The sequence below is a fragment of the Cygnus olor genome, chromosome Z, assembly GCF_009769625.2.
Source record: "Cygnus olor isolate bCygOlo1 chromosome Z, bCygOlo1.pri.v2, whole genome shotgun sequence".
In the NCBI taxonomy this organism is placed as follows: Eukaryota; Metazoa; Chordata; class Aves; order Anseriformes; family Anatidae; genus Cygnus; species Cygnus olor.
Window position 1 is genome coordinate 8,684,258 of NC_049198.1, and position 24,967 is coordinate 8,709,224.

At 48.2% G+C, this 24,967-nt stretch overlaps 1 protein-coding gene across 1 annotated transcript; it reads right to left on the minus strand.

The window, feature by feature from the left end:
- Positions 1-1,298: 1,298 nt before the first annotated feature.
- On the minus strand, positions 1,299-15,652 carry LOC121061884 (aquaporin-3-like). The gene is made up of 6 exons (XM_040541308.1): positions 14,988-15,652; positions 5,880-6,006; positions 5,572-5,709; positions 4,557-4,675; positions 3,609-3,826; positions 1,299-2,912 (listed from the first exon to the last, which is right to left on the minus strand). The coding sequence occupies exons 1-6, from the start codon at positions 15,093-15,095 to the stop codon at positions 2,744-2,746; spliced, it is 879 nt and encodes a 292-aa protein (XP_040397242.1). The 5' UTR covers positions 15,096-15,652; the 3' UTR covers positions 1,299-2,743.
- Positions 15,653-24,967: the final 9,315 nt, after the last annotated feature.

Below are 24,967 nucleotides of genomic sequence, written 5' to 3' on the forward strand. Positions count from 1 at the left end.
GATACGGCATACGAAACCATCCTATGCACTGCCCGCCTCCCAGGGTGAGCAGAGAGCCACCCTGTTCCTGTCTCACATGGGACAGACCGCTCTGGAAGAGGAGGCAGAACCCTGCACAGTTCCCCATCTGCTCACAGCGGGCTGCACCCTTTCCACCTGGCAACGGGTCTGCTCAGCTGCACTCAGCACTCCTCCGACAGATCCTCAAACATAAAAGCCTTACACAGTGGGAACACAGTTATGACAAAAGATAGTCAAGATCTTACCTGAAAACGGTACAGCATTTTGTTGCAGTTTTAGTAAGGGTATGGAGCAAGGCAATTACCACGTGCCAGACAGAAGCAGGAGGAATGGGGTAGGGAGTACGCATAAAGCAAACAGACGACACTGGCATCCAAAGTCATATGGTCTGTAGTCAGAATTTTAGTACGTCAATCAAGCCAGCTGAAGACATTATGGGACAGAACAGTGGGAAAAGGACTAAGAGTCCTGAAGGAAACAGGGAAGTGACCTCCGCAGCAATGCTAGTTGATTGTAATAGTATAAAACAGATTTTGAGGGAAAAACTTTCAAGACAGAAATGGGATAAAGCAGCACTGAAGGATAGAACATACCAAACTCAGAAGCTTTCTTGCTAAAAAGTCATTTGATTTCTAGTTGGTGAATTACAGGAAATCATTCATCCAGACTACACTGAATTGTTCGCTATGGCACCGTATGGGAAGTTATGAGTTATTTTAAGGCTGTACATTTCACACAGGAAAAACACAGCAGGACACATCAGCTAAAGAGCAACAATGGTATTTCAGGGGACATAGGCTGGAAGAGCTGTGCAATTCTTTAAGCATTGGGTTAAGGTCTGTAATACTTGTTAGCTAAGCCATGCAAGGAAAAAGGAATTGCTAGCAAAATATGCTGGAACATACGCTGGATACGGAGTAGGATTTCACAACCAGAAGAACTGAATTAATTGAAAAAAAATAAGCTAAATGGTACAAAGGGTGAGGGACAAACACTGACTACTTGTTTCTTTTGTCTTAAGAATAAGATGCCCAAGAGCAGGATGCCCCCACCCACTAGCCAATACTTTGGCCTTTACACAGATCTCCTCCCCGCTGCCCCCAAAGGGAAAGGGATAAAACACAAATGGAGCAAGTAGATGTACTGCCTGGAAGGGTTAATTCCATTTTGCTACTGCAGGCTGTGGAGAGGAAAGGGTTTTGAGGAAGCCTTTGCTATAGACAACTTCCTTTCCACAGCAAAGTTTGCTGACAACAACTCAGAAATACAACCGGCGCTAACACTTTACAGTGTGGGTATTGACATTTTATTTTTTAAAAAGGCAAGAAGAATACATCATTTCAGTGATTGGAAATGTATACAAAGTTACATATTTCAAGGAGTTCACACATTAAATAAACTCTTTTGAAGCCTGTTTCTTTAACGCATTGCCATGGAACCAACAAATTCTTTCACAACAGATACTGCTCATTTCAAATACTCTGTATGGCATTGAGAGCACCGGAGATCCTCTGGCACACCAGCACTGCTAGTGTAGGAGGTGCCTGAACTCAGGCTGTCATCAGAAATAATGTGGTAAGAGTGCTGTGAGTTCCAGGGATGCCCCAGCAATTCTGCAAGGTAGAAAATGAAATACTCCAACAGCATAATTCCATGATCTAAGGCTATCCTGGGAAAATCCAACAGTATCTCAAAGCTGTCAGAGAACAGGCAGTTCCCACATGTCTTTAAAGTAACTTAACTCATCCCAACCCTGGTATGTGGTAACAGCTTTTTAAGGAGTGCATTTATATATCTCTTAAAAAAAATACTATTGTGAAATTTACATGAACACACACACAACTTTAACACCACATTTTCAGTGGAACTTGGCTATTAGCTGCTTGCAGTATATATACAAAGCTGATTATTTGGAAAGGCTGCTACAGGGAGCTAAGCTTTCTTTCCAGGTTATCCCCTAACTGAAACAAGAATTTCATACTTTATCTTCCATGAGTTGGCAATATTAAAAATTGTGATCAAAACACCAGGATGCAGTGGCTTGTAAACATTTTGTCTTAGTATTTTTAATAAAATCCTGTGCATTCTCACTCTCCGCTCTGACATTATGAATCAAATGGATTGATATAATCTTCTGGGAGCTCATGGGAGTTGTAAAAGGATAAGCCAATTAAAATCTTTTAGACAAGTCCATTCCTGGTGTCAAGTCATTGACTTTAGACCAACACCAAGCATGGATTTGATCCATCATAGAATCGCAGCAAATTTTTTTCCAGGATGTTGTATTTTCTATTCCATGCCAAAAAAAAAAGTTATATTTTGCACAGTCCCCACTCTGCAGCAGATGGGGACGAAGGTTTGAAGGGAAGCAGTTTGCCAAACTCACAGGCCAGGCCAACAATTCAGCCCAGGAGATCCCAAATTCCTGAACATGAGGCCTGTGCCAGAGGTGTTGGATAGCAATGCCCACTTCTCTCCTGACTCCTACAGTCCTCAAGCCCCTTTTAGTAGGGAAAGATTACACGATACTGCACATGGGGAACAGGCTCACGGGAAAGTGTCTAAAGCAAATGCATCAGGGATATAAAAAAAAGCTATAATATCTCAAGACAGGAAAAAAAACTCTTCCCGTTGTTCTTGAAGCTCTTCTCAACTCCTTCCTCCTCTTGGCCAACTGCAGTCCTGAGTAATGAATGTCTGCCAGACCTGGGTGGCAGCTTCCTCAGACCCTTTCCTTGTGCTTCACATTGGCCAATTTGACTGTTTCCTGCTCAGAGGCAGGTGGAGAAGGCTCATCATGGCATCCAATCATCAGCTGATAGACCATCACTCCTGCAACAGCCCCAAGGAAAGGAGCAACAACTGGAACCCACCACCACTGCTTACCAGTCCTGGAAAACAAAGAGGAAATGCACAAGGTTAACAATTGCAGGCTAGGCATTAGGATGCTTTTTTTGGGACAAGGAACAGTGCAAGATCTAGTTGCAAGTCAATGCGCATATTGGGAGGCATAAGACAACAGCAGCCATGGGTCCACCACAACACCCAATACAGAAGTTGCCTCTTGCTGCAAGTTCTGGTGACAAGTGTTTCAGAACAGCAGCTTCCAGGACCTCCAAAACTGTTTCCCCACAAAGAAAGGAGAGAAACCATTGCAGTGTTTGAACTAGGCACCTTAACTTCCTTCCCACTACTTGCAAGAAAGCATCCCTTGAAAACACAGCCTGTATTGTTCATGATTTAATTGTCTCCAGTTATAACAAAATCCAATTACAACAAAGGCCCTATATTTCCTACCACTAAAAAAAAAAAAAAAAGAGATCATGTTCAAGGTGCACTTGAACTTCTCATAGATGCTCTGAGGTTTCATCCCTGATAGCAAAGTTAAGTCATTTTCTGGAAACTGCCCAACTTGTATGATTTCTTAAGAAGCAGCAGAGCAAACAGTGTCTTTTTAAAAATGTCTATACAGTCCAGAGATACCTCATGGGTGCTAAGACTTTCTGTGACGCCAGAAGTACCACCTAATGGGACTTATAATTGCTTTTTCCCCTTGATGCCCGAAATCTTCATCGGCAAGCACTTACCAGAACACTTCAGAGCCCCAGCCAGCAATGGCTGTGAAGAGACGAGGGCCAAAGTCCCTGGCAGGGTTGACAGCATAGCCAGAGTTGAAGCCCATGGAGGTTCCAATAACAAGGACAACGAAGCCAACTGTGAAAGCTTCCAGACCGGTGGGGACAGGGTTGTTGTAGGGATCCACGATAGCCAAGACGCAAACAATCAGGGAGGCAGTGCCAATGAACTGGGGAGGGAGGGGGGGAAAAAAAAGACAAAAAAATTATTTCAGGCCAATCTTTTAATCAAGTTACTTAACTCCTCTGAAGTTTCATGGTTTTAGGGTTCATTCTCTAAAGAACTGCACTAAGTCATCCCATGGCATTATCAGACAGCACCCTATTAGGAAAGGGACAATGGAGCTCACTCCTAGCAGCTGACAAGCTCCATCACAGCTACACCTTTTCCTCTACCCACAGAAGAGATACGAATAACCATCCAAGCAGCCAAAAGCAGCTGAAGACATCTTCCTGAACCTGCTTCCAGGCTGCCACAGCTGAGCAGCTGCTCTGCCTTTGTGGTTGGTGGCATCTTCAGGAAGGAGAGAGACCCCTCCAACACCAGCCAGCACCCCACACCCACTTGACCTCTGGGTCATGCAACAGCCACCACAGTGCAATGGGAGTGAGGAAGAGACATCCTTCAGGAGCTGAGACCAAGTGATGTCCTTTTCACTGGTGTCCTGGCAAGCGTTGGGTCTAACACTGGTTAGTGCCTTTAAGACAAGCTTTCTTGCTTTAAGTCTTTCCAACTCTCACCTTCCTATGGGCTAGTGAGGTACCCATACAGAAAGGATCTTGGAGTCAATATCTCTCCTCTTGAGACTGCAATTCATTCTCTAATCAAATGAGAGGCCCAGAAGATCCACCCCAAAAGATCCCTCTTCAAATTCTGGCATCCTCCCAGCACCCTCTTACCTGGTCAAAGAATCCATTCACAACATTCAGATGCTGAGATGGGTAGGTGGCAAAGATACCAGCAGTGGCATTCTGTCCCGTTACGTACAGCTGGTTGTTGCCAAAAGCCCAGATGGCATCTGGTGGTGGGGAGAAGGCACCAGAGTTAGAGCCCAAAAAAAGAAACGTTAATCCGAATCCTAATTCCTCCCACAAGGTGCTTTAACATCTGTGGTGCTACAGAAGTCATAACAGATATTGTTATGGATCTGATCTGCAGCAAATATGATTTGGGCTAATCTTGCCATTTCCTCTAAGCCAATATGCAATTACTTTCACCACTTGGGGCTGTCTCGTAGAGCAGTTGCCCCTCATCTACTGCTGTATAGAAGCTGGAAAACTACCCTAAGCAGGTTGTACAGGTTCCCTCCATGGTCAGTTAATAGAAAATAGATGTTCATCCCTGTTTTAGGCAGCTAGTTAGGATGGGGTTAGTTCTCTTCTGCAGAGAATCTGACTTCAGCCCACCGAACTACTGGAACACTGCTTAGCTCTAACACCCATTAAATGCTGAGCAATGGTAAGTGCTGATTGCTTTTACTAGTTTACATTACAGAATTACAGCAGTACTGCTTTGTTTGGAATTAGCAGCATTAAACCTTTTCCTGATCAGCACAAAGAGTGTTCAGTTCTCATCCATTGAACATTGTTGTATTGAGGAGCACCATGAAAGAGGAATAGACTTATGAGGAACTGGATTTCTGGGATGTTTTCCAAGATGTACAATCACCCTGATAAAGGCTGCCAAAGCTGCTGGAAGTCCAATTGTCTCATACTAGCATCCAGACAATGCAAAAAAATTCAGGTGAAGTTTATCTTTTTTTTTTTTTTTGACAAGGAGAGTAAAATGGCTCTGGAACAATGCCCAGATGTAAAGACTCTATTACTAGTAGTGTTTCATCAACATTTCTGGAAGATCTGTTTTAATCTGGATAACAGACACATGCACTTGCACACATGGACTATCTGCACTTACCATAGTACAGCCCAAAGACTATGCCAGCTCCCAGGAAAGCTCCAAGAGTCTGGGCCAGGGCATAAATTGGTAGCTTGATCCAGGGCTCCCGGGCCAAGAAGCACATGGCAAAAGTGACAGCGGGGTTCAGGTGTCCACCTGCAGAAAGACTGGAGATTAGTGCACTTTTGCAAGCAGAACTTGGGTCCCAGAGATAAGCCAGGGCACACCAGTCTCCAAACCAGTGCCACACAGGAAACGTGCAGCCATCGAGGACTACACACCAGTTGTCACAAGTGAGTTCCAGCCTACATAAAGCCACAACGTACCTGACACTTGTCCTGAGATCAAAATGCCAAGCATCACAGCGAAGCCGAAGGCCAGGTTAACAGTCAGGAAGCCTCCATGAGTCCCTCTGCTGAGCACGATCTGTGCAACAGAGCCACAGCCAAACAGCTGGGAAAAAAAAAAAAAAGACTGAAGTTACCCTCTGTTTCACATCAGGGCCAGCTGCTGACTGACACCCTTGACTGCTCTGCTCACACCTGCATGCACCATTGAAGGCCTCAGGTCATGGATGAGCTGTAAAGCTTCAACCCCCAGTCATCATATCCAGGGATAAGAGGGAAGGAGAAAGGACACAAGGCAAGCCTAGCACCTGGCTGGGGGAACTGAAGCAAGGACCAAAAAACCTGAATAAAGATCAGCCCACAGCTCACATCTCTAAGAGACTGAACGTCTTTATACAAACACCTCAATTTTAGGCAGCTAAGAGTAGGCAAGAAGAGTCAGTGAGACAGCAACAAGGTATTTACAGTACAAGGTATTTACAGTACAACTTGTTCATATAAGGGATCTGGGCACCTTACTGTTAAAAACTGCTAATAATAGTCTGACCCAGTAGCACATAGATTGGCAGGGCACCATTTTGCGATTGCCTGAAATAAAGACATGGCTGCAAAAAGGGCAGGGTCAGCCTGGCATTCACAGACAATCCTTCAGGCAGCCCTGGCTGAGGGATTGGGGCTGCCTCCCTGAGCTGAGCTACCTGCAGTTGTCCCAAACCCAAGGCACGCTCCCTGCTGTGGGCCCTTGGAGCACAGCCCACACCACCCCAAGCCAACCACATCCCTCCTATGGCAAAATTATGTAGAAAAGGACCAGGACAAATTATGTAGGAAAGGACCAGCTGGCCTGTCTCTGAAGTACCAACATGCATCAAGCACTTTGGGCAACAGAAGTTATTTCTGTTGGGTGATAAGGGGTGTTGCCTAATAGCTAGAGGAGGCACGTGCTCATTTTCAAAGACATTTGCTCTGAATGGGTGATCCTTGTGTTCCCAACCACATCCAAAAGCCATGCTTTCTATGCACATCCTTAACAACCCAGGCTAATTTACCTAGGTGGTTCAGTTCATCACTCATCCAGCTGGATGCCTTCTGCCTGGCCAAGTCTTTCCACTACCTACCATGTACTTTAAGGGGCCCTAGTCCTGACCTTCTGTTTGCTTGTATCTTCCACTGACTCTACTTGAACTGATTCTCAATGTGTACCAGGGATTACTTCACCACCAGGTACTGCGAGCATCCTTAAACAAGGACAGGTATTAGAGCCCGCTCCTGGCCTGCTCCCAGAGGCCAGAGATCCTCCAGGTTAGGCATCAAAACTCTCCTTACTTCTACCGAATGTGCGCCCATATCTACCCACCCATCAAGTCTTTCTGCTTCTATAAACTCCATCATTTTAGAATTACTCAACTGCCACACAGGCAGCATCTGCTCCTAGGGGACAAGCCACCAAACAGGCACTGGGAGGCAGGGGTGGATCTCTTCATCTCTCCTGCCAACGCTGGACATGATGTTGAGCAACACACAATTCAGAGGAAAGGCAAAGCCAAAACACAGCTAACTCATCCCCCTGATAACTGATGAGTTTCTGTTAGTAAAATCAAACACTGCACTCATCAGCCTGCTGGGAAAGGGGTGGCCAGATAGGCTGGAAGCGACCTCACAAGGTGGACACTGCACGCAGGTACCTCCTGACAAGGAGCCAGGTCCCCAACACAGGATCTCGTGGAGAAAGAACAAAGGAACAAAGGACAAAGGAACCTGCAGAACTTGTTAGTTAACAGGAGGTGACATCCAGCACTGCTCTCTACCGGGTGCAATCAGAACAGCCCCTCCAATGTCCCAACCCCAAGATTCCCAACTGGAAAGACAGGGCAGAGAAGACGCCCGGCTGAAGGCAGAAGGGATGAGTCTTGTTTGTTGTGCAGCAAACAGCCATTACTCCCAGCCATGTCCAAGCTACTGAGGGGAATGTAGCTCCAACTGAACAAGTAAATACTGGCTAATAACCAGGGTGACATCTGTTCCTTCTCTTACCCCAGAGGAGCCCCAGCACACTTCAGTCAGAGGTTTGGACAGAGTATTTGGCCATGGTGTTCACCTCTAAGGCCACACAGCAAGCACGTCAGTATGGCCAGGGAGGGACGAGCCCACAAAAAGCTGCAGTGTGCATCTGAGTTTGGCAGGGCTGGCCCCGGTTTATTCCTATTGATGAAGGTATTTGTGTTATTCATGCTGAAAGAACTGGCAGTTCTGCAAGTGGATGGTGGTTGGCTCATTAGCCACATATCTTTTAGTCACAGAAACCACAGAGTAAAGTTCCCCACCCCGCCATCCACCACCTCATTTACCCACAAAAGTCTTCTCTCAACCTGGAGGAGTTCCAGCTCTGCCATTTCTCAAGAGGTTATTCCCCATCCTCCTCTCCCCCCCATCCTACACCTTGCAATCGCTCTCCAACTTTTCTGCAGGAAAGAGCCTATGGGCCGTGCAAAAACACCTCCAGGCCACTCCACGGGAGCATTACAACTGTTTATCAGATGAGCCCTGAGCACTCTTTGGCTTAATTCAGCGCAACAACAGGAAACCTAACCCTAAGCAGATGATTAAAAAAAAAGTAAGGTGATATTTATGAACAAGTTTGAACTTTGATATGCTTGTGTGCAGTTCCATCCCCTACCAATGAAGTCCTCTAAGCACAAACACATTCTTATACATGACATCCAACCGCGGCACTTGAACTTTAGTAATCCATTCAAATCATGCTCATCCCCACTCTTGTAGCTCGTGGTTTTACATTATAGCATCTGGTACACTCCAGCAGCGCTCAGCAGCAGCCAGTGGCACACCCTCCCTAGTCAGGTGTAGCCTTGACACAAACTATACCACACAGTTATGTTGTCTGGACGGATGCAGCTTGATGCATTTACAGACACAGAAGTTAGAATAACTATCACCATGTCTGTGCAAAATACATGTTTACCTGGAGTGGGATTTTTTGCACCTTTATACATCTGAGTTATATGATGAGTCTGATCTGGTCATCTTGAATTCCTCCCCCACACTCAACGGAGAGAAATTACAACATCTGGAAGGGAACCCATCCTCCCAAGATGGGCAGCCACACCAAGTAGTTCAATCTAGGGTCTCACTTTTCTCTGCTGGTGTAGTCAGCACTCAGGACAGGCAACTCTGACTTTCCTGTTTAAGCCTGGGCAGGACAAACCCCACTGCCACAATGACACTTCTGTCTTTTGATATACTCTTTCAAGACTCTAAATAGGCATCAGTGACAGACACAGCACCTGGAACACATACTGTCACTGTGGTCTGCCACGCTGCTCAAAGGGACAGAAGTCAGACAAAGTTTACAACCCTGTAGCAGATTTTGTCATGATCCACTTTTCCAAATCCTTGCCCTGCCAGGTGCCGATTATTTTGTTGTGGTAGTGACAAAACTTAATCACAACAATTTCCGCTTCCTCTATACGTTAATTTTCCCTCCAATTCCCTCTCCCAAACCATAAAATACGGGATACCCTCACCATTTTTTTTTTTTTTTTTTTTTGTTGTCTTAAGTCTTCCTTTTCCAATACTTAGGAGTTCAGGAGCAGTTAGTTTGAGTTGAAAGGCAATGAAGGTCAAATAAAAAGAAAGTCAGCATTTATCCATTTTTTAAGCAAAAGTGCTTTAAGTCCATGCAATGGATGTAAAAGTCCTTAGTCAACATTAGTCCACTGTGGTCAGGAGATAGCAGTGCACACCCCTGGGAAGATGATTCCTCACTCTCAGGATTTTAATAACCCGATGCCACCACATTGATTTTACATTACCGGAAAACATCCCAACCAACAGAAACCCAGGTTAGTCCCCCACACAGCATAGTGTGCAGCAGTCAGCTGTTATATCCCTGTGAGCCACTAGGCAAGTTCAAAAGCAATTTTTAAGTGCTAATAAAATGATTGCAACAAGCCATTACTCTGATGCATTAAATCTACTCTCCTAGGAAGTGAGGTCACTGCACCCATTAACCAGGCTAATGGAAGCCAGCTCCCTAATTTCATCTCACTGGCTGAGGCAGATCTAATGGTTTCACTGCCAGCAGGGAGGCTTCTCCTTCACAGGCTGATCCAACTCCTTGCACTGCATAAAATGAAAAGGAGCCCACCACAGCAGCAAATAATAATAATATAACAGGAGTCGTAGCAGGTTGCTGGGTGTAGCTTCATACTCAGGGAAACCAAACCTCCCTGTGTCCATGGCACGTGAGGCTTTGTCACCTCGGGTGACAAACACCCCCGTCTTCTCCCTGGCTAGGGACAAAAAAGGCCTGGAGTTAGTCAGAGCTGGTATGAAGGAACCTTGGAGGACAAAAAAAAAAAAGTTGAAAGAGCTAATGAAGAAGCGAGGCCACCTGGGTTCACAGACAGCTCTTGTGCAAAGCAGTTCTGTAGGTGAACTCAGGAGGGTAGCACCCAGCACCCCCCTGCACAGTGGCCAGGTTCCCTCCCTCGCTTGCCCTCTCCCTCCTTTGTCAGTGCTCTTTCATGCCTCCAGGTGCAATGCCTGGATCCATTTGTACTTGGACTTCAGACAGACTGATCTCTAAATCAAGATGGGAAAGTTTTGTTGGCATAGCCCAGGAGGAGTGGTGTTGCCCAAGCTGCAACTCTCTGGCTAGCAAACAAACCAGGGATTAGGCAAGGATCCCACTGTAAGTCTACCCTAATCACCTTGGTGGATGGGAAAGGTTGCTCAGCCCTCACTGCCCTCTGGTTAGGTGGGGAAGACGCCAGAAGGGCAGTCAAGCCCAGGGGATACTCTAAAGGAAGGGGATCTGAGCTATTGATGGAAGATTTTAAGCATCAGAGACCTCTTTATTCATATCAGAGTGGAACTCAAAACCTAGGGCATTCCTGAAGTCCTCCCAGGCAGGGAGGGGAGGGAGGGCTCTCACTACAGCCAGTTTAAAGCCACCTCCCAAATCCTTCCCTGCAGCTCAGTGTGAGACTGGGTTAAGACACTGCAAAGCCCAAACACGGCCTCTTGCTGCCCTCCCCATCTAGTGGGGTGGATCTGAAGGCAGATCCATCTCCAGCATCCACAGACCTTCCTCAATGCCACAGCCCACACAGCCAGAGGGACCTCCGCCAGCCACAGGGACAGTGCAAGGAGCACCATTCATGCCCTTCCTCGAGATCTCTCTCAAACCAACAGGTGGGTCAACATTTAGAGTTTGCAAAGCAGGGGAGAAACATCAGATCCCACAGTCTGGCTCCTTGTCCAGCACAGCTGGAGCCAGCCTGGGCAGAAACAGCCCAGCAGGGAAGGGCAGAGGCGGATGGTCTGTAATGTTACAGCTCTCTTTTCATCACCAGCTGTCTCAGAGCCAGGTGGGGCAGCAGGACTTGAGAGATAAGAGGGAGTCTGAGGGGAGCTGCGCCATACACGCTCATGTGCTACGATAACGCTGCTCAGAGATGGAGAGAGACCGCTCTCAGCACACACCAAAAAGGAAAAAAAAAAAGCAGTCAACAGTGGAGGATTTGGGCATTAGTGAGGAAACTTGTTATTTTAGCTTGTTTCCCCCACACACATGCTGAAGTAGGAACACATTGTGGCATCCCTGTTGTCCCTCAGATCAGGAGGCTTCAGCTCTCAGAACAACCTGGGTTTCTGGTGGGGTTTTGCTCACAGGGTTGGGCATTGCTTGGGGAAAGCTGTGTCCCATGAAAGGATGTTTTCAAAAAAAAAAAAAAAAGAAAGAAAAAGATTTCTACTCCCTTTTAAATCCTACCAAAGAAAAAAAAAAAAACACACTCCAAGTGCAACAAGCTGGCTTTAAGAGAATTGGCACAAAAATTGCTGTGCCACCCTGGATGGCTGTGGCAGACTTTAAGCTTTGCACTGCCTACAGTTAAATGAGGTTCCCCCTGCCTTGATCATCCCAACCACTTTACTATTTTGGTTTCTGTGGTCTGCAGCACACTCATACCCCAGAAAGCTCCCACCCAGCCACAAAGCCAGGACAGCCTGACTGAAAAGCTATTGGGAGTAGTTCTGTTCTTTCCTCATGCCTCAGCAGCAGTGAATCATAGTTAGTCCAGTTTGGAAATCAGTTACAGCAGCAAGCTACTTCTCTTGCAAATGTAAAAACCTAACAGAGCCACCTTTGGTATTTACAGCCAGCAGAGCAAAGCAAACAGACCCAGCCTTTAAGGAAAGCACAGAGACCTGCCACTGGAAACCTCGCTTTAGCAAGTTGCTACAGCAATAACGCAAACAGCAAGTCACTCGGAAAATGCCTTCAGCATTTGCATTGCTTAACCACTGCCAGCAAGGGGTGCTTCCGACACAGCTATAAAGTTTAAACCTAATGTACCATTCAGAAAGTATATTTTGAAGGGGGGGGGGGGGGGGGGGGGGGGGGGGGGGGGGGGGGGGGGAGGAAGGGGGAGGATCATCTTAATTATCAAAGGAAACAGGATCAGCATTGCCATTCCTGTAGCAGGAGGGACACCAGGCACAGACTGCAACTCTGTTGTGCAAGGTGCTGTGAGCTGTGAAAGCTGCTTGCAAGTTGAGAGCACCTCGCCTTTGCACTGTTCAGGGTTTGGCTGCTTAGCTGAACTATTTTTATCTTAAAAAAAAAAAAAAAAACTGTTTTTCTAGGTAATGTTCTGCTACCTTTACAACCCCCGTAAAAATAAGAATCAAGCACCAGGTTGATTCTTACCAAGAAAGAGACTTTGCAGGGGTCTGAAATGGTTTTGCTCTAGAAGAGCTTTAGAGAGTTGCAGTTATGCAAGTGAGAGGGAGGGGAGAAGGAGCTGAAGCCATGCCAATATCTACGGTGGGACAAGTTTTACATTACACAGTGCAATCTCAAGTAAGCTGCAAACTTTAAACAGTCTCACTCTGGGCTCAGGAAGTTGACTTCAGTGTGAATAATACCAAGCCTTAAATCCATCCTCAACACTGCTCAGTTCTAATATATTCATGTTCAGTCAATACCGTCTCCTGTGAACGGATCTCTCCATGTATCCCATGGCTTTCCTCAGGTATTTATTCTCTGAAGCCCATAACAGATGCTTACTGGGCTCAGATACAGATAAATGCATTCACACCCAGCTCAGCCTGCTGGCAGGGCAGGCAGCAAGGACTATTGCGGGATACAAATGCTCATTTTCCCTCCAGGCAGAATCCAGATCTGTGTCCTGGGATTATGCAGCCTGAACCACAACGCAGGTCCTCTGAAAAGGGGGAAAAATAGACAACTTCAATGCCCTTTATGTTTCCGGCAGCTGATAAAAGAGACACAGGGGAATATGGGTGATAGGAAGCAAAAAAAAAAAAAAAAAAGTGGCTTTTCATATTAAAAGAAACAAAATCTCAAAGTTGCACTTCATTAACAGAAAAATAGACTAGGACAGCTCCGAGGGATTAATTTCCCCCTTTGCATACCCTGTTTCTGCCTGCTGACAACCAGGCAGTGTTTGCCATGCCTGGGATTTTACCATTTCTCCCACCCCCTGCCCCATTTTCTCCCATATGGGTGCAGAGCTCCCACAGCCCTTCGTCCCCTGCATGGGAGCCGCAGGAGATCCCAGGTCACTCTTACAATATCTGTGCACACACACAGACACAGCAAGCGTGGTGCTCCCTGGGGCTGTCCCTGGCTGAGGCGCACTCGTTTTGGAAGCTGGTTATGATTTTGGACCAAACCCTTCCATGCTCTGAGCACATCCTGACCCCTCTCTGCCTCTCAGCAGCAAGTCAGTAGGGAAAAGTTGTAGCAGTTGGAAGAAAGAATAACTTTTTTTCAACCACAAGCCCTTCTGAAAACTCACATCCACATGGCTAAAGGCTTGCCTCATTTCTCCACCAATACAAACTTGGCTAGCGGGAGACATTATTCCTCTTCACAAACACTGCCTTGCTTCTATCCTGAGGCTAAGCGCAGCAACATCAGTGATTCATGAACAGCAGCTTTCTGCTGGCTACTTTCCTACCAGCTTCTACACACCTTGATCCAAGTAACCTTTCCCTAAGGAACCAGGAGGTTTGCAAGTCACCAAAGCTGGGTCATTCTGGAGAGAAAGCCATTGCACTGTGCAAAGATGCTTTCTTTCAGGAGTATTAACATTTTATGGTCTCCCACACCAGATTCAGTAGTCCCCTCTTCCTCATCAGAAAAGTACATGCTATGAAAGCGTAAGACAGTGTCAGTCCCTCTGCTGTCCCCAGGAGCACAGGCAGCTTCGTCAAACCTTCCCCTGCTTTCAGCCCCTCCAGCTACCAGTGCTTTCCCCAAACAACCCTGCTATCAGTTACAGCAAGAGGTAAACCCGCTGTCACTCCACAGAAGCCTGGAGGATTGCTCTGGATCCCCAACACTTCAGATGAAGTTTTGCCTTTGACCTCAAAGACACCCACCCCACTTTATTCCTCATACCCCATCCCTTTGGGAACCAAGCACTACAACAGGCAGAAGAGTTGTGTTGCCATTCAGCACTTAAAAAAACACGTGGAGCAACAGCTCAGCACTGCCACGCACACAGGATCAGCCGCCAGCAAGGGCTGCGGTGGTGACATGCAGTCCCACTGATAAGGCTTGAGGGACCTGCAGCAGAGAAAAATACTGCAACATTAAGTTCTGGCTTCTTCACAGGATGTACAGACAGGGAAAAAAAAGCAAGGAAAAAGCTTTCACTGCCCGGGTGATAATAATTGCACTATTTCAGTGCCAAGAAAATATTCCAGGGCAGAGAGGGAAAGGAAGTTTTGCACGATCTCCAGGAAAACTCCAGCTCTTACACGGAGCCTTCTCTGCTCCCTGCGCTCCACAGGTACAACACAGCCCCCCAGTACCTGCCGAGCACTGCAGAGCCCACCCTTTGCCAGCCACCCTAAAGCTCACCCTACAGCAACTTGCATGAGCTTTTCCCCGCTCCATGGGTAAGGACTTCTCCTCTAGTGCCCACGGGGCAGGCTGCACTGGAGCTGGGCTCATCCAGCAGCACAGCCCCTTTGCCAGGACAGTGTCCCCCTCACCAGGGCGATGTTCCCCTCACCCCAGCACAGACTCACCACCAGAATCAGGGTCCCCAAGCACTCAGCCAGAGCCTGTCGCACTAGTTTGTTTCTGATCCTCAGGTGCTCCTCGATAGTAGCGAGAACATCCTTTTGCCTCCCCATCGCAGCAGAGGTGCCCTTCCAGCAGTGTCAGGGAAGAACAGCAGCTGACACAGCCTCAGCAAGGTTTCTTCCCCAGCAGAGCTGCCTTTGCTTATAAATAAGTTTGTGGTGCCTGACACACCTCCCAGTGACCACACCCCTTCCACCCTCTTCAAAACCCTTTTTTCGCCTCCTTTTTAGCGTGAGACAGACCAAGCTGTTTTCTTCACTTTCTTTATTGCTCACATAGGTGAGCAAAAGATTCGGGACTTTCGGTAGGAGGAGGAATTAAGGGTGGCAAAGATGTCCTGCCCCAAACCCTGCTGCTTTCACCACCTAGTGTGTGGGGCTGTAGCTGCTTCTCTTCAGCTGAAGTCCAAAAGCTGGGCTGAACAAACAACATCTTTGCCCGTTTGTGTGATCACAGCAACCTGCTTCCAGCTTCCTTTTCCTCCCAAGCCCACCGCAGGATGGCAAAGGCTCTGCTGCCCCTGATTCAGAGGCCGTGGAGGTTTTTGCAGCAGAGCAGTGGGGCAGGAGGGTCGGTCCCCACAGCTGTGCTGTGGGCTGGGGCCAGACACCTGCCCCGGTAACCCCCCCAGCAGCAGCTGGTGTCGCAGAGCAAGGCCAGGCCTCCCCCAGCTCCCCACCCTGGCTGAACGGCTGCAGCTGGGTCCAAACCATTGGTGACATTACAGCTTCCCCCTCCCAAGGCTCTGCGAGCACATTTTCATCCCAGTCCCCATGAAAGAAAAGAAGAAAAGCCACAAGAGATCCCCAGCATGGCCTCAGCAAGGAGACCACCGACTCACTGAGCCGACTCACTCATCGACCTTTGCTGCCTCCTTGTTCTCAGTGGCATCCTGCATCACCCCGGGCCGATTTTATGAGACCACCTGAATGAAAAGCTGTCCCAGTCCGTAGCATCTGGAGCTGCTGGCAGGACGTGTGCCACTTGTGGCATCTGGTTTCTGTTAAGCCAGCAGTAAAAATTCCCCGGGCTCTTTGACTCTGCAGGGCTTGACGCAGCACAGCAGGATGAATGCGCAGGACTGAGGGGACCCCTTTCCCGGATTTGTTCCCTCACCTCCTCTGCAAAACCACAGATTGCCAGCTTTTCCTCTTCTTTAACCATCGACTTTCCCGCTGGAAAAGCACGGCTCTCCAATGTGGTGATGAATGGGCTTTTATTCCCTACAGAAGCCACAGCCAGACCAAGGATCCAAGTCAGGAAAATAGTTAGGAAAGCAATAACGTGTGAGGAATTGAATGCAGGGGAACATTTGGGTCCAAATGCAATTACAAGGGACGGGAAACATCCCTCATTACTTTGGGCCTGGGCCTGGTTTGGTAACACGAGCGTCAGTGGGGTCCTCCAAACCCCAGCAACATGGGGTTTGCAAACCAGCCCCAAGGACACCCACTTTTCCATCCTCTCCCTCTCTCTCCCCATATCATTCTCGTGAATCATCCAAGCCATGGAGGACCCATAGCTGCTCCTCTGCCTCACCTCATCCTGCACTTCCCATCTCCTTTATATTCCCCTCTGTCCTTTTCACCCTGACTTTGTCTGAAGCCGCTGCAGCCAGAATTGAAGCCATGGTGCACTTCTAAGCTAAGATCTGTGGGGTTTTTTTGCCATTTGTTGAGCCGCTGGTGGGCAGGTGCTGTGGTGTATGTTTATAATTTATTTAGTCTGGGTCCTAGATCCCATTCTTTCCCCCGTGGTGGGGACAGGGCCATGCTGGGTGCGAGCCATAAGACCAGAGAGCCTGCAGAAGAGCAGGAGGGATGTGGAGATGCGATCTTCTCCAGATAAGCAGATACGTGTCTCCCATAAGTGCAGCACCCAATCCCCACTGGCTACGAGTGAGAGTCGAGGGTACAGAAATTTCCTCATGGCTGGTGAAGGGAGGGGAGCAGTCTGGGCTCCCAGGATGATGATAGAAGATAGTGGTAGCACCAGCATCAAAGCTGGTGCTTGGAAAAGTCTAGACAGACGCGAGCCCGAGGAGCTGGGGTGGGGTGGGCGCTCCGACACCAGCTCCGTGGCTGACTCACTGCCCATTAATTACACTGCCTGACCCTGAGCAAAAACTTCACCTTTCCACACCTCAGCTTCTCCAGCAGTAAATTGGAGAGAGTGACAGTGGATTCCCTTCCCGGGGCGTCGTGAGGGTGAATCACTGCAGCCCAAGACCCAGCGACTTAAACTGAGCAATGGGGACTTATGCAATTGCTTTCCCAAGAACTATGTTATTGCTTACGAAGGAGCATGGGGAAGGGACAGTGATGCAGTGCTGGGGGAAGTGGAAGATCTTTTCAGAAGCAATAATTAATTGAAGTGTGAATAAGGGCTGAAAGGTACCAATTCTGGAGCTTCTCCGTGCCAAGGCAGGAAGTGCCCTGCCACACCGAGCAGCTGGACTCCAGGGACACAGGACCCAAGCACAAAACAACTGAAGATACTGCGTCATCAGCAGCTATTTTTCAAAGAAGCCCATCTGACCTGTTACCTGGTGCACAAGGTACTGGCACCCATCCTCATGGTTAGCAGTCTGCGGGTCAGCAGGAGTAAACAAGGAAGGACATAGGAGTAGACCCTGAGGTAGACCCTCAGAGCTGTTGGCCCTTCTTCGTGTTGGGTGGGCACAGCAAGATATCCACACCTTTACCACTGCTTTGCACAGACATTCAAAGCCACTCTTCCACAGCACAGGGGTTTGAAAAAAAAAGGAAATTTCCAAACCTCTGTCACAAGAACTCATGCCTCACCCCCTGGTGGTGGTGCCAAAGCTGTAGTCAATCACGACATCAGGTGAACTAGAGTGAACTATCCGTATCTATCTGTACAGTGTCAAAAAACAAAGGAAAAAAAAATAGAAGGGCGATGTAACACTTTAATTTATGGAAAATACTGGTTCCCCCAGAGGAAAGCTCAAAGATAAAAAAGAAGCTCAGCTCAGCAGGGAACTCAGGAGAGCATTGTTTGTTCTGTTTAGCTCATTCCATAAATCTCAGCCTTCTATCCCAATATTTTCTGGGGCCCAAAAGTATGGGAGTATCACGGGATAAACCAAGATCTAAACCCATGCCCTCTGACTGCAGTCCATCAGAGCACTTGTCTATAAGTTTGTCACTTTCTTACTCCTTCCCTTTCTCTCCTGCAGAACCTTGAAACGTGCCACAACAAACTCACTGTGCTTGGCTGTTATTTCTAGACATGATCCAAAACCAACACCCAGGCTCCATGTTTGCTGTTTGTGTTTCAGCCTTGCCACTTGGCTTCTTCCCTCATTGCTCTGCTCCAGCGGAAAGACACAGGTGAAATTTTAAAAGAAGAACCCAATCCTTGGCTGCTTCCCTTCAGCTGTTTTCCTACCGGCTCTAGTGACACAGAATAAACCCAGGCTTATGAACTCCTTGGCTTCTGCAAAGCGCTGAATCAGCCTCCAGCAGTGTAATTTTTCTTATTAAAAAAACAAGTTTAACAAAGTAACCAGACTTATCCTCAAGCAGCTGAATGGGTAAACTTGGACCGATTGGTTCCACATCTTATCCAAGCCAAATTCATTCACCCATCCCAGGATACGTGGTGCAATCCACCAGGGGGAAGAGCATGAATCACACAAATCTGTAGTGAGTCAGTCGCTGCACTGGGTCACCTGGTGCAAACGCCGTTATGCCAGGAGAGGTCACTGGGTCAAAGCATGACGGGATTCGTTGTTGTGAAATCTCCCTTTGGAAGACACCTCTGACCACTCCTTCCCGTGATCTACCTGAGAGGAACATGGCGACTTGTTCAGCAGATTTCATTAAAAATAAAAATTATAGCTTGCCTGGCAAGGCAGGGTAGGAAGTGAGTGAGTAGGAAGTTTATAAGCTTTCTAAATGATTCTAGCTGAAGGGTTGAGCGCAGTCTTTTCAACATCCTGCCTTGAATCTCCAGATTGGCAGAGGCAGGTGTTCATTTCGTGTCTGGGTCTGCTCAGCTCTCCATCTTGAGCTAGAAAAAGGGAGAAATTCCTCCTGGAAACAGTGGTAGTCTACACAGCTGAGGGTTGTTGATGGCATCTGTGTTTTGAGAAACTTAAGGTGAAGCTGCAACTCTAATTTAGTTTCCTTGGACATTTAACAGGCATGGAAGTTGGCAAACTGGGTTTGGACTTTGACCTATAATAATGTGAATAACATTTAAAATTCATGAAAAAGGCTCTTCATGAAGTCCACTGCTTAGGACCGAGTGAAGCAAAAGGTGACCCTGAACTGAGTCTACACATCCTATCACTCAGAAGAATTCCATAGGGTTGAATCCCCCAGAGTTATTTTGGGGAACACAGCCTGTTCCCACTGGTGGTTCCTTGTCATGCCTGATTTACTGCTCATCCCAAAGCTGGTCCCGATTTACAGGAATAAACTTTGTTCATCACATGCTGCTCCTGTAGAGAAGCCATTTTCCCGTGTGAGCAGTTACATACCGGAAGACCTACTGTACATTGGAAGAGCACCAATTGCTCCAGAAGGAAGCTTTTTAATAACACATCTGAAAGGAAAGCTATCACAAACAGCTCTCCTGAAATAGGGTGTTTGGCAGGAGCTTCCCCCATAAACTGCTCTGTGCAGTCATTGAGAGCTGCAGAGCCAGGCCTGGCTTGGAGACACTGCTGCTACTGAACACCGCAGCAGGTGAGCTGAAAGGACTTGAAGGCAGAAGACGCAGAAATGGGATGAAAGTCAGCCAGCCCAACGTGTGAGTCAGGAGCAATGACAAGAACTTTCCCTGCCAGGTGAGGAAGTGTCCATGAGTGAGGAGGATGTCTGCTGTCCCACCCAACCACAGGTAGTCCCAGCGCAGATGTCCCTGGGGAGAGAAAAGATCACTTTAAGAGCTCACTACACCTAGATATCATTTTAGTTTACCTTTTTGGTGTTTGTGCCACAGAATGGGTGAAGTATTTGTAAGAGGAACATGGAAGCCTTGATTCTGTTCTACAAATCACAGCAGGGCTTTCACCTCACCACCACATGTAGGTCAGGCAAAGGAAAACTAACTGAAAGTGGAAGAGGGGCACAGAAGTATCTGAAGGACAAGCAGGTGAGTGGAGTCCCTCCATTCCCGTACGGGGTAAAAGTGCTCAAATAAGGCAATGCAATGAACCCAAAGCCAAGATGGGACATACCACTGTCAGTAAGTACACGAGGAGGTACAAGAACTGTTTGTGTTGGCACAAGTGCAACTAGGGATAAACTAGACATGGATAATTTTAGGCTGGAGGGTAGAAACCATAGGAGCGTGGATGTCCTGTTGATATTTTCCATTCCCAGGAAGGTATTTTCTGTTTCCAGGAAGGTATTTTCCTTTCCTAGGAAAAAACAGGGCAGAAAGTACCAGAGGGTTAAATTAGAAATGGGATAGCTTCCAGACAGGAGACACAGTGTTCCCTGAAATAGTTAATTCTTTTTCCCCTATTTCTGTACCCTGACCCAATTCTAGAAGCCCAAGTCTTGCTTGCCCTCATACGGTTGCAGAACAGAAATTCCTGCTAACCTGCTCCCTCACAGGAGAGAATCAAGCTACCAAATTGTAACAGGAGCTTTGGAGCAAGCTACACTCTCTGTCTCTTATGACCTCAGGGCTGTCTAAGGACTTTAACTACAAATTCACCTGGACGCTCCCTAAATCCACCCCTGCAAATGCAAAGTAAGCTCACCTACATTTGCTGCAAGTGAGAACAGAGCCTGCTGTCCTCCTTGGGACTTCCGTTGCTTCAGCTGGTTTTGCATCAGCCTGAATCCCGGGGAATTTCCATCCTGGCCTCTTTTATTTTTCCCCTGGTTAGATTAAGTATTAAACATCTTCCTTAACCAAGCAGGCATTGAGGAACTGAATCGTAATGGGCATTTCTGAGATTCCATAATGCAGCAGGGATCTGGCATGGACAGGCCACCTGAGAGGAGCGCCTGCGGCTGTGGAGATAACAGGGCTGTAAAGAGAAGGGCTGGGCTGTTCGGTGGGTGCAGCACTCCAGGTCTGAAGGGAGGGAAGCACCCACCTCCCAGTTGACCTCCCTCAAAAGAAGGGAGAATGTCCTCTACCCGACAGCTCCTGTACGGACATTAGCAGCCATGGGACATGGGGTGGTTTGGGGCTGTAGCTTTTAAGCTGGATCTGGAGGCTTCAGTGAAGGCTCCATCTCATGGGTGGAGAAAAGCAAAGGACTTGAATGGCTTTCTGATGAGAGCCACTGTCTTCTCCTCCTTTTCCTTGGATGGAGCTACGTTGGGGCTTGACTGATCGTACCACTGACATGGAATATCCCAAGGGTGACGATCCAACATTTCCTTAGAAAAATGTCTTGGCCTCTTTTTCTTGGCCTGCCCAGAAGGGGAAAAGACAAGGCTTTGCACACCAGAGGCCCTAAGAAGAGTCAGCAAACGTAGATGCCAAAATAGGATGTAGGAGATACTCAGAATCTCAGTCCAAAACCAGAGCACTGGATACACACAATAATTCCCATGTGGGGACACAGGAAGCCCAAGTCCAGGATTGCTTCAAGACCCAAGACAAGGATGAGATGAAAAATTTTCTCGAGAATCCCGCTGTCAAACCAGAGTGGCTTGTGAAAGCAGGGGGGGAGGACATGGCAGGGGCAATCCCTCCCCGCAAACGGGCAGCACAGCTCCGACCTCCCTTACGTCCCCGTGCCCCCCTTATGGCCGAGGGCAGGGCTGGGTGTTGAGACCACTGGCACCAAGGCTACAGGAGCCTCAGTGCTCCCCCTGGGGCAGGACAAGGAGTCTGGGGATCAGAAACCAGCAGACAGGAGCCCGTGAGTCACTCATGCATCCATAGACAACATTTGGCAGCAGCTCCCAAATCCAGTCTTCCTGGGATTGGATTTGGGAATCAGAACCAGAAAACCCTTTTTCCCACAACTCTGCTGGCTGCCAGCAGCCGGTGAGGGCAGGATGAGCCCTGAAAGCAGCACCAGGTGGAGCAAGCACACAGTGTACTGAAGGAACGAGCATGGGGTCCTCTCCCACCACCCTGGGGGGCCTTGCATCTCCCCCCACCCCGGGCTGCAGAGGGGATGGCTCGCTTTGTCCTTGCAGCCCCAAGCTCCCATCCCCAGCCCTCCCAGCAAATCCCAGTAGGGCAGTCCTGTCCCCACCACAGCTCCTGTTCATTTGCAGACTGGAAATAAGGGAACACCAGGAGGGGGACAAGAGAAGCCCCAGGTCTCCCCCTCATAAAATCATAGAAGGGCTCTGCGCTTTGCTGCACTGTGTGTTTTGTGGGGTGGTAAGAGCAGGGCAAGGCTGCCATGGTACGAAAATTACCTCCGACAGCTCTGGAACAGCTGGTATCATGCCACACACTGCTTGGGGAGCTATTTACCAGCAAAATCTGTTAACGATAGTCATGGGGCTTCCCATGCACGCTCTCTCCATCCTCTGGGGACAGGCAGCATCACTTCTGCTTTTCCTGTTAACCTACACACTGATGTACACATTCTTCAGCTCTGGGGTATCAAGCCCCCAGGACCTCCTGGGAGGTGCAGGTGATGGGTCTTTCATGCCCACCCCTGTTTCCCAAGCCCTCCACTCAGACATCACGCCCACCCCTCCTGCTATCACATCCTGCAGGAAGCCCACGGGGACCTGAATCAGACTTGAGTTGGGCAACTGGAGTCAGCAAATTGGATACCTGTTACTGAACGGTGAGATAAGATCATTTACACTCATCCCACTTGTGGTTTGGGGAGTATCTATTGCAGGCACCCAGCTGGGGCATTGGCTCAGCCTTGCAAAACCCTCATGAAGAGGCACCAACCCAAGCTCCACACATGCTCTCCCACCCCTCCCACAACGAATACACTCAGCTGGCAGAAATGATGGTGTGCAGAGAGAAGGTTTAGGGCTTGGCAAGGCCACCATCCTGCTCATCCATCCCTCCTCCCGACATGTTGGGGTTGGCAATGGCAAAAGCAGGATGGAGAGGCAGAGAAAACCTGGTGGGATACCCCATCATGGGCCATTGGGAAGAAATAAGACATGCCAGTCATTCGTGGGAGGTTTCCCTACGGGATGTGCCAGGAAGACCTGGTCCCAGCTGCTGCCAGAGAGATCATGAGAAATCTGAACTCAAGGCTGTTATTAACCTATATAGAAATCTTCTTGCCTTGCTTCTCCTCCAGGACATCGAAGGTGTGTATGAGTGGGAGGAAAGGCAGAAGTCTTCCTGAGGTAGGGTTTACCACCCCAGCGTACATGAGACCCCCCGAAAGTCAGGAGCTTTGCCACCTGCATGCCTGCTGCTAGCACAGAGCACCCTGCAGCTATTCCAGCGTCACCCCCAACGCCCTGTGGACACAGCACCCAAACATAATGGTGGTGGCTGGGTTCACCAGGCCTCCAAGCACAACTCCTCCAGAGCCAGTACATGTGGAGAGCCAGCAAACATAGAAAAACTGGGTTTTCAGCCAGGGACCCTTAGGATCTGATCCCAAATGATGCAGACCCAGGGCAGGTGGGAGGACCAAGCTGTCACAGAGGGAATTGCCTTGGCGGTGGAAGGACCTCCTGGGGATACATCTCTTCTGGGACTACAGCTGGGATGTAGCTTTCAAAAACACACCACATGGGGTATAACAGACCTGTGCCCTAGAAGAGGTCCCATGCCTTTTCACCAGCAGGAGGTGCAGACATGCTCAGGCTAAACAACCAAGGAGTTACTTCACGCTGGACCACAGCTTGGGAACTGGGGCTGACTGCTGGTAAATCTTCTTGAGGGCCCATATATAGAAAATAATTAATCTTTACTCACCAAAACTGAGCTTCATCAGAGGCCAGGGAAGCAGGCTGCTCCCCTGACACCAGCCCTGATAGTTTTCTGCTTGTTGCCATTTACTGTAAGGTGCTTCGGAGACGTTTCTGGAACGTGCAGTGCCCTGAGGATGACTCCGGGCCATGAAACTCTAAACCAGCTCCTGGACCTCCACGGTAAGTGGTCACATCTGTCACTATTACCTACAGCTGCTGAAGCCATTGAACTCAGGTCGCTGCTGTCTTTCATCACTCTTGTTTTTAACGCTTGGTAAACAGGCAACTTTCCATCCCCGTTTCTAGGGCAATGCATCATTCAATGGATGTGCTCCAAACCAACCAACACCTTCAGATTGTTGTTAGCTTATATAACAAGAAAAGACGGGCTAAATCCTCTGTGTGTGTCAACTGGAGCATCTTCAGCTTTCAGCAGAAAAGCATTTGGCCTCTAAAACGTGGTTGCCCTGGGTCCTGGGATACTTCCCTGATTGTGTTCTGAACTATCAGCCTGTGAGCGACACCCCAGATGTTTTAAGACATTTTAATCTCTGCCCTAGCAATGCAGAATCCCTGGTCACTGTCTGGGGTTGTACTTTCGGTACTTCACACAGTCACAGAATGGTTGAGGTTGGAAAAGACCTCTGGAGGTCATCTGGTCTTCTAACTCCCTTGAGCAAGCAGGGCCACCTAGAGAAGGTTGCCCAAGAATTTGTCCAGATGGTTTTTAAATATGTCCAAGGAGATACCTCCTTTCATGGGAAGATGGAGAAAAGCAGAGACGTCGTCTGTGTACCAAAGCTGAGTTTCCCTAGCTATGAATTTCAGCTGCAGTAGAGTTCAAAGAGACCTACCTAGGAGTTTGTACAGAGGACATCAGGTGCCCTTCATAGGACTGGGATTTCAAAAAAAAAAAAAAAAAAAAGATGGTCTGGTTCTGCATCCCTGTGTCCATCAGGACCGCCAGTGCCACCAGCACGTAATTATATAATTGCAAGAGCTGGATGGCCAGAACAGAGCCCAGCTTGTCTGGTCACCTGGACCAGCTCTCGAAAAGTCCATGGCAGTGC